General features: G+C 40.9%; 1 protein-coding gene across 1 annotated transcript; it reads left to right on the top strand.

Annotated features, from left to right (window-relative positions):
- The first annotated feature begins 2,433 nt into the window (after window positions 1-2,433).
- FABP1 (fatty acid binding protein 1) lies at window positions 2,434-13,350 on the top strand. Its single transcript, XM_073610990.1, has 4 exons — window positions 2,434-2,591; window positions 8,460-8,632; window positions 10,141-10,230; window positions 13,243-13,350. Exons 1-4 carry the CDS (start codon window positions 2,525-2,527, stop codon window positions 13,294-13,296), a joined length of 384 nt encoding a protein of 127 aa, XP_073467091.1. The 5' UTR covers window positions 2,434-2,524; the 3' UTR covers window positions 13,297-13,350.
- Window positions 13,351-14,011: the final 661 nt, after the last annotated feature.

Raw genomic sequence — 14,011 nt, 5'->3', positions numbered from 1 at the left:
CATTCATGATCTGTATGTGTCCTGGCCACTGTTGTATTTTATAATAATGATTATTATCTCATTAATGACCACATCCAATATCTGAGGATCATACCCTTTCTCTATAAAACGGTCTTTCAGTATTTCTGATTATGTCTCAAAGTCACCTATTGTTGAGCAGTTCCTCTTAACACTCATTATCTGCCCCTTTGGGATGTTCTTTAACCATAAAGGGTGATGGCCACTCTGAAGGGGCAGGAAACTATTCCTATCAGTTGGTTTAAAATAAACCTTAGTCTCGAGCCTGTCATTAACCCTATATATACACTAACATCTAGGAAATTAATCAGATTTTTGATTTTTGCTCCACTGTTAAATTTTATCTCAATCCAATAGAGCACCTTTGGGATGTAGTGGAAAGGGAGATTCCATCATGGATGTGCAGCTGACAAATCTGCAGCAACTGCATGATGCAAGCATCTCAATATGAACCAAAATCTCTGAGGAATGTTTCCAACACCTTGTTGAATCTATGCCACGAAAAATTATGGCAGTTCTGAAGGCAAAAGGGGGTCCAACCTGGTACTAGCAAGCTGTCCCTAATAAAATCGCTGGTGAGTGTATATACATTTGTATGTCCCAACATTGGGGTTGATTTATTAAAACTGGAGAGTGAAAAATCTGATGCAGCTCTGCAAAGAAACCAATTAACTTCCAGTTTTTTTTTTTGTCAAAGCTTAATTGAACAAGCTGAAGCTGATTGGCTACCATGCACAGCTGCACCAGATTTTGCACTCCAGTTTTAGGCTTGGTTCACACCTATGCAGGTTGCAGCTTGCATATACCAGATGCATTTTGTGTTTTTCAATACATGTTTTAGATCCATTGAAGTCTATTAAACCAAAAACCAGAAAAAAAGTCCCTGGCCCTTTCCATAAAATGCACAGATGTGAAGGTGACCCATAGGAAACCATGTTAAATGGACTGTAGTGTTAGAGTTGCCACCTCATCCTTTTAAACCCAAACACATATTAATTACACAGGTTCTGAGGCTAATTTAATGCAGATAAGGCACTAAGTAAGTTTAATTACCACCTTAATCAGCCACAGAACCTGTGTAATTAATATGTGTTCGGGTTTAAAGGGATGAGGTGGCAACCATATGTAGTGTGTTTCTGCAAAACTGAAAATGCACTAAAACAGACATCTCAAGTCTCCGGCATTTCTGCGGCGGCTCCCGATCTCCCGGGAATGATCGGTGAGGAACAGCTGTGAAGACCTACTCTGTCCCCGCAGATGTCTCTGCAAACAGCTTCCGCTCCGAGCATCCCTATCAACACTAAACAATCTGTCCTTGTAATTAGGGCTCCGGCTGGCGGCCATTTTGTGGTGGACCAAATTGCATTGATTTTGATGGGAGGATTCTCAAACGCTAGAGAACAAACGTTCTTCTTGTGGGCGCCACCATTTTTCTAAGAAAAATACCTCTCTACAGCATAGGACAAAAAAAAAAAAAATATATATATATATATATATACACACACACACGTACACACACACATATACACACTGTTTGTCTATTTGTTATGTTTTTTACTTTATTTCAGAGTATATATATATATATATATATATATATATATATATATATATATATATATATATAAAATCTGCTTTGAAGTATAAAAATAACAAGTGTATATGCTGACATCTCACCAAAGCCCCCCAAAATATATAAAAAAAATTGTAAAAAAAGTCTAAAAAGTGTAAAAAAAAATAATAAAATAAAAACCACTGACACCACTCTCCCTGGCTGCTCTACCAACACTATCCACTGCCCCAACCCGTTCCCCCCCCAAAAAAAAATTAAGAAACAAATTCAATTGTAAAAAAATCAATTATTAAAAATAAAAAAAACACTGACACCGTCCACTTCCACTTACCACCCATCCCCTTCCCCAGAAGCATTGTGGAAAAATATTAAAAAGGTACATTTTAAAAATAATTTGCCGCGGGGAGGGGGGTTGCGACCTCCCTGAAATGAGTTTTTGCAGGTTGGGATGTCTGCTAAAAAATTCATAATTGTGAACAAGGCCTTAGTAGATCAATCCCAAAGTGTAAAGCTTGTTGCCATTACCACATGGCTTGTATGCATTAGCAAATGTTGTTAGGTACACATTTTTTTTTCTTTTCAATGTGCATTGACCTTGAATGGTTTGTCAGCTCTCTCTAGTGTCTGTATAGTGGTCATAGGAAACGCCCTGTATTGAATGCTTAGCGTCTATGCTTTATGCTTTATGCTGTGTGGGTGTGCAAGTGACAATCTAACCATTTTTATCACAAGAAGTGATGGCATTGTGCTTAGCATAACAAATGCACTGCAAGGCGGCAATTAATGTTTGAACCTCGTTGTAAAGCGGATTACATCACCTAATTGCTGATCATAGAGATTACATAAGGTTCTTATAAGGAGAAGTGAAGGAAGAGGTGACACATTCTCTCTTTGACTCTTCACAGGAGCAGAAGATCAGCAACCTTTCCTTCTAAGATGGCTTTCTCAGGAACCTTTGAGCTTCAGTCCCAGGAAAACTTTGAGCCTTTCATGAAAGCCATTGGTAATACTAACAGGATCTTCAACTTTAATTATCATTTATATCATTTCGTTAAGCTGCATGAGAAATACAATAGATGATAAGGCATGGGCTTAAATGTGTGGGAGTTTGCTAGCTTCTGTTTTCTTGTTTGCTTGGTTGAAGCTGGTAAAGACATGCATTTTGCAGGGTGGGTTTTTTTTTTTTTTTTTTTTGCATTTGTTTTGATTATGAAAAAGCAGCGAAATGCAAAATTGTTGAACCCTGTAAGGCTGAGTTCACACCATTGCCAATTGGATGTGGGATCTCCGTATCCAATTTGCAATAGTGGGAGATTTTGACTGGCTCTCTATGGAGCTGGTTCGCATATCTCTGCAGCAGGTTTCGGTGCGTTATGCATGCGTCTTTTGGTCCAAATTCAGGCTGAAGTCAGACCAGAAACGGTGAACCAGAACACCCAGGACCCCTGCTGCAAGCCGCATGCAGCTCATATGTGAACCAAACCTTCAGCCACGTTAATGATTGTTTCACACTGCAGTGTGTGTGTGTTTTGGGCAAATCTCACCACTGGGGCCAAAAAAACATGCGATCATGTCCCTAAGGCTGACCATACGTTTTACAATGTTCTTGTACAATTTTATTTATTTCCATTGAGTTTTATGAGGAATATTGACCACATATTTGGCAGAATATGAGGTCAAACCTAAACATTTTCCAATTTTGTATGCAATGCAGCACGCACTACGTAGTTGAAGGTAAATCTAAAGAAAATTGTATAATGTATGGCCAGCTTTAGAAGCTCTGGTACGTTTTGAGCGATGGCACATTTCTCAGCTGTGAACAGGCACAATAGATTGGAGATCTGGTGTCGAGGAATTAAGCCCTTTTGCTTTAAAGTGCTTATGGGGGGGGGGATAATTTGTACGGCTGGGTTCACATTAGAAACAAATGCAGCAGGGGTCTGGTGTGTTGCTGTTCTCCATTTTTAAGGCTGGGTTCACACCTATGTGAATTGGATGTGGATTTCCCAGCATCCAATTTGCATGACAGGAGATTGTGACCGACTTGCGCAGGAGTCCTGTGCGTCTTTGGCTCCGTTTCAGGGCCGAATTCAGGCAAAAATTAAGCCCTGGGAGAACAGGGACGCACCGGACCCCTGCTGCGAGCCTCATCCATTGGAGTTATGAATCGGGCCCAAATTATTGCCTGAATTAGGACCTGAAACCAGTGGCGGCTGGTGCTCAAAAAAATTTTTTTTTTTTTTTTTGGGAGGCAAACAAACTGAACCCCCCCCCCCCCCCGATCAATTGCAGCCTCACTGCCCCATCATATGCTGCCACTTGTGCCCAGTATATGCAGCCAGGTGCATCTCCCAGCTGTCACTTCGCTAACACACACACACACCCCCCCCCCGCGGCCGGTCCGGCGGCACTTGCCGCTTGTGTGGCAGGGCTCTGCTCCTCTCCTGGAGTGACGGGGCTCTCCTCTTCTGTAGTGGCTATATTATTGATTCCAACAAGCCCCATTATGTTCAATGGGTGTAGTGAGGAATGGGTAATCTCCTGGTATGTGGTGGTGTGTTTTTTGCTTTTTGAACATGTCTTAATACCACTACTCCTATAGATCAGGGGTCTCCAAACTTTCTACACAAAGGGCCAGTTTACTGTGCTTCAGACTTTACAGGGGCCAGACTGTGGCCAGTGGGAGTAGAAAATGTCCTGGCATCAGTGGAAGTGAATAATGCCCCATCATTGGTGTCAATGGTAGGAATAATGCCCTGTCGTTGGTGTCAGTGGTAGTAATAGTGCAAGCAAAGGGCCGCAGTTTGACGACCACTGCTATAGATTTATAGTGGGACTATATCAGCAATTCAGCATTTTTATAGTAATGTGTGGCTTCACATATCCAGTATGCTTATGCAAATTCATGTAACTAGCATCTCCTTTTTTATTATGACATTAGAAACAGGTTAGCCCAAAATCTGCTTTTGGTAACAATGGGGAAGAGTTAGAAATTCTGTCAGTTTATGTGCAGCTGCTTCAGGTAGATTCTCCTTAAACTCCGTTCAAGGAAATTTGAAAATGATCCCTTGCAGTGGGGCCTAATTAAGGCTTAATTGCTGTGGTGTGTTTGGTTTTTTTTTTTTTTGTTTATAGGTGATTGTACTTGCCTAATCCTTCACTTCCCTGGCAGGCAGCGCTTCCCCATACTCTGCAAGTAGACTGCTCCTCTGTGTCCTCATGGACCCTGCATTGGTCTTCATAACATCAGGACCTTTTGACTGCCGGATTGTAGAGTAGAAGAAGATGATGGGACTGGTCTAGCAGTGTGGGGGAGTGGAGTATTTGGCAAGGAAGTCCCTCTAGTCCTAAATGAGCAAAAAAACCTTGCAGTGCCCCCCAGTCCCACTGCAAGGGATCATGTTCAAGTTTCCTGGAGTTGGGCTTCAATATTTTCCCTGTAACTGCACAAGTAATGAGGGGAATGGGGGGGGTCAGATCGACATAAAGGGGGGTGTCGCTATTAGCAGCTGCCAGCATGTTTGAATATGCTTGTGATGATGGAGTGACCATAGTTCTAATCAGAGTCTGGCTTAAGTCCTGATTCACACCAGTGCGACTTGCCAGTTCAAAGTCACATAACAAGTCGCACCACATTTGCGGCAATGGAACTGTTCAAATTGCTGTGACTATGAGAAAGGTTTCTGCACTATTTCTTTGCGGTTTCAGTATGACTTGCATTGAAATCTGTTAAATGAATTCACACAGATATCGGCAAGCTGCACATGAAATGAATTTTCAAACTCATTCTATACTCCTGGATTAAAAAATCAAATCTGTTATTTGTAGTAGTAGGCTCAATTCACATCGCAGTGCTTTCTGCACTTTATGTAACCCTGTGTTTTGTTTTTTTCTTTTTTGTGTTTTTTTTTTTTTTTTTTTTTTTTTTTTTTTTTTTTACTGTATATAGCTGGTTGCTAAGGAGTGGGTTGGGAAAACAGCCGCTGCGTCTTTAACAGATGAGTCAGCTGTCAGCGGGCTTCCCTGCTGACAGCTAAATGTAAAAAAGTATAAAAAAAAAAATGGCCAGCTAAAAAAAAATTCAGGAAAAAAACTGTGTGGGTGTCCCCCCTCAGTCCATACAAGGCCCTACTGTCTGTGGATTTGAAGGGGACACCACCATGCCAATTATTATTTTTTTTTTTTTTTTTTTTTTTTTGTGAATGGTAGGAGTACAATGTACCTGATACCCATGCACATGGGGCTTTCAGATTCTGATGAGCCTTTCCTGACCTGTCGGGCTGCATGCACAGATAAGGGTCTGGTATGGATTTGGGGGGGGGGGGGGGGGGGGCGGCTCCTACACAAATTTAGTATTATTATCCCGGCTTCCTGACCCGCTCATATAGCAACCAGCTATACACAGTGAATGTAAAGACAAAAATCGTGGCAATCGCGTTTAAAAAAACGCAGTACTTGCGTTTTTGGATGTGGGTCTTCATTGAAGTCTATTACATGCAAAAAGCTGCATTTTGTGTGTGTGTGTGGGGGGGGAGGGGGGGGGGGGGGAGTCCCTGACCCTTACCCTTACCCTTACCCTTTCCAAAAATGCAGAGGCACATAAATGCGTTGATGGGAACCCATGGTTAAAAAAAAAAAAAAGTCCTGCATTTCTGCAAACAGCATCAAAAACGCATTAGTGTGAATCAAGCCTTAAAGGGGTTGTAAAGGTTCGCGTTTTTTCACCTTAATGCATGCATCCTATGCAGTAAGGTGAAAAAACACCCCACTGTCATGGCCCCCCCCCCCATTTTACTTACCTGAGCCCGTTCACCTGCTGTGCGCGTCCCCCGGCATCCTCTTCTTCACGGAGTCTGGCCTTTGATTGGTTAGATTGATAGCAGCGCAGCCCTTGACTCGTGCTGCTGTCAATCACATCCAATGACACGGCCGCTGGGGGGGCGTGACCGAGTCATACACTTGACGTCTATGGACGCCAAGTGTATGACACGGGAGTGTGCCCACAAGCTAACCCCTTGGGAAAGAGCTTCCCAGAGGGGGTTAGCTTTAGCGGAGAGGAGCCGAGACAACCGCCATGGGACCCCAGAACAGCAGGATCGGGGCCACTCTGTGCAAAACTAACTGCACAGTGGAGGTATGTATAACATGTTTGTTAATTAAAAAAAAAAAAAAAAAATTGAACCCATACAACCCCTTTAAGGTTTGAACATGCACTATAGACAGATTTAGTCGTTTGTCATATTTAAGCACTGTTAATTTTGACAACATTTGATTTCGTTTTAGTCCTAGTATTTTGACTAAAATGTTATTTTAGGCATCTGAATTTTCATTTTAGTCAACTAAAATCTCCAGTACAGTTTAGTTGGCTAAAATCTAATGGGTTTAGTTAAATTGAAATGCAGTATTTAAGCATTTCTCTAAGAATTTCCAAACTTGTTCTATATTCCTAGATTAAAAATCGAATCTGTTATTTACAGTATTAAGGTTTGAACATACACTACAGACATAGATTTAGCCGTTGTGATAGATAACCACTGTTAATTTTGACGTCAAAATTAGATTTAGCTTTAGTCCTAGTATTTTGACCAATGCAATTTTAGTTGTATTTTAGACATCTGAATTGGTTTTTGTCGACTAAAATCATTTTAGTTGGCTAAAAGTTTTGTAATGCATTTCTCTAAGAATTGCCAAACTCATTATACACTCAATACTACAGATTTTAGCCATTGATATATAACTTGTGTTAATTAAGACCTCAAATTTCGATTTTAGTTTTAGTCATAATCTTTTAACTAAAATGCTGTTTTAGCCATCTGAATTAGTTAGTTTAGTTGACTTTTAGTCCACAAAAATCTAATGGGTTTAGTTAAATTGTAACGCCTTTCTCTAAAGAACTTCCAAACTCTCTATACTCTTAGATTAAAAAAAATCGAATCTGTTATGTATGGTATTAAGGTTTGAACATGCACTACAGACATGGATAACCACTTAATTTTGACATCAAAATTTAATTTTTTAGTTTTAGTCCTAGAATTTTTGATTAATGCCATTTTTTAGTTTTAGTCTTATTTTAGTCACAAATATTATATAATTAATTTTTTTTTTTTTTTTTTTTACAAGAAAAGACAAATATTTTAGTTGGCTAAATTAACACTGCTGACCTGATCAGATGTGGCCTATTCTAGGCAGATGAAATTCTGCTAACATTCTGCCAGCCATAGGGATTACATGGGTCTGTTTTTGTTTTGTTTTTTTTTCTCCATCACAAGGTGGAGGAAAAATCGAAATGGACACAGATGTCGTCATATATGTGACATTTTGTCTTCTTTTTTGATCTGACTCACCAGAGGATTGGTCTAGGATCCCCTACCAAGATGGAATAGATGGTGCCCATGTGAAAATAGCTTTAGGCTTATCCACATGGACATATAATGAAACTGTATGTATAGGACATTTCACAAACTGTAAATGCATGTAATGATTTTAACTGGTATAATGCATACTGTGGTTTTAGGTGCATTCAGTTTAGCTGTGTTTTGGAATGGATAGAATTCTGTGCATCCAGGGGCAGATTAAATACTCTGAACACATCTAAACACATGAGCATGCAGGCCTCATGTACACTGGGTGTTTGCCCCGGTGCATAAGGCTCCAGCCTTTAGTTACGGATGAAGGTAGAGGGGCACCGTCCAGCCCCACTGCAGCCTGTAAAAGGCTTTGTGAGGCTGATATCTGCTGGGACTGGATGGTGTACCTAATGGTACCTACGTTTAGGACATAATGGAGGTGCTGCGAGGTATGAGTGGTCAGCTTGGTCACCAACATCTGTAGACCAGTTTGCCTGAAGATCACGGGATCTCTATTTCTGCAGGTCTTCCTGAAGAGTTAATCCAGAAAGGAAAAGATGCAAAGAGCGTGACAGAAATTAAGCAGACCGGGAATCACTTTGAGATCACAGTGACCACAGGACCCAAAGTCCTACATAATGCGTTCACTATTGGCGAGGAGACCGAGGTAGAAACGCTGACCGACGAGAAGGTTAAGGTAGGGATGTGAAGCTGTATTCAGAAGCTATAGGTTTATACTTATATTTTACATTGTTTGTACAATCAGCTTTAGATTTGCCAAATCTCCCTTCCCTCTACCATCAACTATGTAGTGCCTAATTAAATGCAATTAATTGCTTAGGTTTGTTCTAATGCATAGCTTTGTTAAAGTAGAATTATAGGCAAACCCCCCCCCCCCCCCTCATTTTGGATATCGTAAGGGAGGGTCATAACCCCTGTTGGTTTATATAAAAACATTTTGTCATCTGTCCCATTGGGGAGATTTCCCTTTCATTTCCTGTCCCATAGCCAAAACAGGAAATAAGAAATTCCCGCTAATTAAGGGAATCCATTGGGGGGGGGGGGGGGGGGGGCCAGGTCACCAGTACTAGTGTCCCCTTCAGAAAATTGGGATTTTCTCCTGCTTTCAATGATAATAGTAAACAGGACAAATAGTGAATCTCCCTAATGGGGGCACAGAAAGCCATAATCTGTGAGAAGTGGTATAATCCCTGTCCACTTTATCCAAAAGTGAAAAAAGCTTTGCCTTTTTTAGTTGTACTTTAAAAAATCTAAAGATTGCACTCAGGTTATATCAGATTCAGATTCCATCCACCTGCCTAATAACACATGGAGCTTCCAATCAGGTGGACCTAATTGGAAGCCTGTGTGAAATGGCCCTTGAGTCTCCATTCACACTAGTGACTCAAGTTGCGTGACTTTGATGCGACTTTCGGCCAATCGAGGTGCGTGAACTTTTTCAAAGTCGCTGTGACTTTAAGTCACATAACTTTGAAGGAGTTCCATAGAAATCAATGGGCTGCTACTTGGCATGAGACTTTGTCCAAAATGGGAACGGATCCTAAAGAGATTGTATGGAGATTGGAAAACCAGATAAAGTAAATTAAAATGTATGGTCAGCTGGGTGCCCACCACAAACTGGAAATATCAGTTTCAAGTGAAATTGTGTGGGGGTTTTTTTTTTTTTTTTTGTTTTTTTTATTATAAGAACACAGCACAACAAAATGCAGTACAATAAAAGAGGCAACATTAAAACACAAATGTTAAATGAAATTGTCTTTTGAGCATGTGTATGTATAGCCCTGTTTGTAAAAAAAGGTTTCTGATGCCCCCATTACAGAAATTGCCGTCTGTGTAAGCAAAAAAAGGAAATGTGCTTTTTAAATGAACTTTTTACTAAGATAAATATGCAGGCTGCAATTGATAAAAATGCACATTGCCTGGTCACCGTGTTCATCCAATGGCTTCAATGCTTTCTGGATCATTGACCTGGACAAGGTACACAGATGAGATCTTGCTACTAGTCTTCCTGATCTCCATGCTTGTTCTGATATCAGTCATTGCAGCCGGGAAGCTAGCATTTCCAGACAAAGCTCTGCCTCCATATTCTCCCATCATGTGTTTGCATCTATCTATTGTAATTTTTACAAATATTTTATTCATATAAAACATAAATATTCTCTCTTATCATATTATTTGTTTCAGTCTACCTTTACTCTAGAGGGTGGCAAGCTTGTTGTGAAACTGAAAGGAGTGACCTCCACCACCGAAATTTCTGGCGATCTTCTAACCAATGTAAGATTTGTGCAAAAGTCCATACCTGACCTCTAGACATAATAGACACAAATGTAGCTCATTGATACAGTATATCATTAAGGGTTCATTCAAACCAGCGATTGTGTTAGAACGCAGCTGCTGATGTGCGGTGGGATGACAGCAGAGTCAATATGCCAGCTGTTACATATTGCACAGTTCACTTTTTTTTTTTTTTTCTATTTTGTTATTGAAATGTCACACAATGGCACCTTATTAAAGGAGTTAGGCCCCCATTACCCCCCCCCCCCCCCCCCCAAAAAAAAAAAATTCAGCAGCTACAAATACTGTAGCTTCTGACTTTTTTACTATTGGGGTACTTACCTGTGCAGGCATCCAGCAGGGTCCTTACCTGGGCCGATTCTTGGCTAAGGGAAACTGGCAGTGAAGCTCTGCAGCTTTACAGCCGGTTTCCTACTGCACTGGCGTGAATCGTTCTGCGCTTTCTCAATGGGCTGGCTGCAGTGGGAAAGGAGGAGGGGGCCGAACTTCCAGCTCACTTTGCCGTGGCAAAATGAGCCGGAAGTGTGAGCGGGTACCTATCAAAACCTCCCCCTTAAATAGGCCAAATGTGGCAGCTGAGGGTGTCTGCATAGTTCCAGGGCCAACACCACATGGAAGAGTCAGTGGCCAGGCTGTCTTTAATGGGGCAGCTGCCCGGGGCCCAAAGCAACTGCCCTTGAGCCCATGCTGCCTGTAAATTGTGGCCCCGTTGATGGCGCACCAGGGACAAGGGAGGCAGCTCTGTATTCCCCAGCCAGCAGAGGGGATGAGGCCGGGAGCTCCACTGATGCTCTGACCCCGCTTAGAGCAGCCTGTATACTCGGGAGGAAGTGGCTGTAGTAGGAGCTGAGATTTGAGTGGGAGCCCCAGCCCTGGACCTCAAAGCGCATGGTGAGCCCGGCTGGCCAGGGTCCAATTAATATTAATCATGGCCCTGGTCAGGAACATGACACCAATGATCCTTTTCAGCTACCTGTAAAGGGGGAATTTCTTCCCACTGACCAATTTAGGGGGCATTGATTAATTGGTTTTAGCAGGGGTTCTCCAAGACCTGAAAACTATTTTACTAGGATAAAAAGGTTAAAAGCTAATCTAGACAAAATCTTGATCTTCAAAAATAGTCCAAAATCATAATTTGCAACATGGGGTCCTCGATAGAATGCTGACAAATGAGTTCCAGGGTTAATCTCCCAATACTGCTTAACAAATGCGGGATATCGCTGTTCCTTTGACCCAAAGAAAAGGGCAACTTGTATCCTCGTTGACTATCTAGTTTTAATTTCCCAACTTCACTTTCATCACATAGATAAATGGGCCCAGATTGCAAAATTCACAATGCACATCCATACTATGCAGATATCTCAGAAAGAAATTAGAAATTGATGGCAAGTTGGTATATTCACCAACCTGGATGCGTATCCCAGATAGCAAGGGTAACTTGCCACATCTTTGTGTCAGTGTTGAATTGTAAGTCTGTTAACTTGCTGCACATTTTCACTGGCAAGTTGTGCACTTGAAGCACAAGTTCTAGTTGACGCTTTTCCAATTTGTAGCAAATTTGTGTGGCAAGTCTCTAGCAAGAGCAAAGTTGCAGTGGTGAGTCTACAGCAAGAGCTCTGCAAGTCTACAGTATGAAAATTCAGCCACAGTGACCCCTGTGGTGGGATGACTATTGCACAACATGACTGAACCAGAACTTGCAGAATGTTTGCAAAGTTTATCTGGAGTCGTGCAATGCAGACTTGCTGCAATTGTGCAACAAACTTGTAAAGCCTGGCAAGTCTAGCAATAGCTTAGCAAGTCCATTTCAAACTTGCAGCTCAATTGCTTGATATCTGGGAATAAAGTGATACTATTGCTGTCTGTCACTAATTTTTTTTTTTTTTTTTTTTTTTTTTTGTCCTGATGATCCCCATTACCACATTTTTGTTGTGTCATAGGTGTGTTATCCGGTTTCAAATGTCACTTTATGTATGGACATTCCTTCTTAGACTCAGTCTGTCTGGATAGTATGCTCAGCTGCTGCACCATTCACATGCAGCCTAACTAGAACAATAAGACACAGAATTTGAATGCAACACAGTTTTAATTCAGATAATAGTACATAAGATGTTTTTAAATTCTTTGAAGTGTAAGAAGACCATGACTTGCCTAAGCCTGGTCTCTGCAAAGAACCAACACTGACTGAGGAAACGGAAGAAACCGCCTGCATTGAACTAACTAGCTGTAAACAGGGAGGGAGGACATGAAGAAACCAAATCCTTTAATAAACTAATTGTAATGGTCCAAACCTGCCATACATCAAACAATAGTAACTTGATACAGTGCATTTTTAACAGAAAAAATAAATTTAGGGGAAGCAGAACAAGTGCCATTGAGACAGTTGGGAAATGTCCCCAATGGAGTCACAGACCGCAATAAAAGTCTGGAAGGGGTTTTAACTCTAATGCCCCGTACACACGGTCGGACATTGATCGGACATTCCGACAACAAAATCCTAGGATTTTTTTCCGAGGGATGTTGGCTCAAACTTGTCTTGCATACACACGGTCACAAAAAGTTGTTGAAAAATCCGATCGTTCTGAACGCGGTGACGTAAAACACGTACGTCGGGACTATAAACGGGGCAGTGGCCAATAGCTTTCATCTCTTTATTTATTCTGAGCATGCGTGGCACTTTGTGCGTCGGATTTGTGTACACACGATCGGAAATTCCGACAACGGATTTTGTTTTAGGAAAATTTTATATCCTGCTCTCAAACTTTGTGTGTCGGAAAATGTGTGATGGAGCCCACACACGGTCGGAATTTCCGGCAACAAGGTCCTATCACACATTTTCCGTCGGAAAATCTGACCGTGTGTACGGGGCATAAGAAATAATTTTGGTGGAAGTTGGGCTTGATCAGAAGTAATCATATGTGACATCAGAGCCATTTCAGCGTATATGTACTTCATTTTCATGACTAATAATGAGTAAACTCTGTTTTTCAGGTTATGACTGTAAAGGACATCGTCTACAAGAGGGTCAGCAAGAGAGTCTCCTAGGAGAGCCAATGTTTCTTATTTTTACTGTGTAAAATAAAGAGTTCTAAAAAATAACTGTGTACTTTGGTCTAAATTGGTAGAAAAATCCAAACCGTTTTGGGTAGAATAGGGAAAGGAATTTATTGCTGTTTGTTTCATCTTTGGGAATTTACTGTCTGGAAGTGTTTTTCTTGTATGTATTCCCGCTATAGTTCACACCTAAATTAATGGAGAAATATAATGAAATCACATTATTATACTGACTTTAAAAGTACCTATTTCTTTTCATGAATAAAAACACTGCTACTAAGCTGTTTAAATCTATTGGGTCTCTGGGGTAACGGGAACACTGGGGATGTTTCATGTCATTGGATTTTTCTTTATTCACACTAGACATGTAAAGTTTGTTTCATTCCGAATCGAAATTCGGACGACTTGTTTGTTGTTCAGATGTTTCTGAATTACAATAGAAACAAATGTAAACGAAATTTCGTCCAAAATAACAAGTTATTCAAATTGAAAACAATACAAAAACTGTAACATATTGCTGATTTCCTTCAAACACTGTGTGAATTAGAATATAATGTATAACAAATTTCTATCAGCGCAAATAATAACCTTAGTCACTAATAATGATATGTGTGGTAGGTGATATAACAAAAATCCCACCAAAAAAAAGTTGAAAAAATACACCCCAAGCAAGATGCTTGCGGGATGACGCTGCCACTGCGACTCC

This window comes from Aquarana catesbeiana, linkage group LG01, assembly GCF_042186555.1.
Source record: "Aquarana catesbeiana isolate 2022-GZ linkage group LG01, ASM4218655v1, whole genome shotgun sequence".
Taxonomy (NCBI): Eukaryota; Metazoa; Chordata; class Amphibia; order Anura; family Ranidae; genus Aquarana; species Aquarana catesbeiana.
This window is presented reverse-complemented; position numbering and strand designations above follow the sequence as displayed.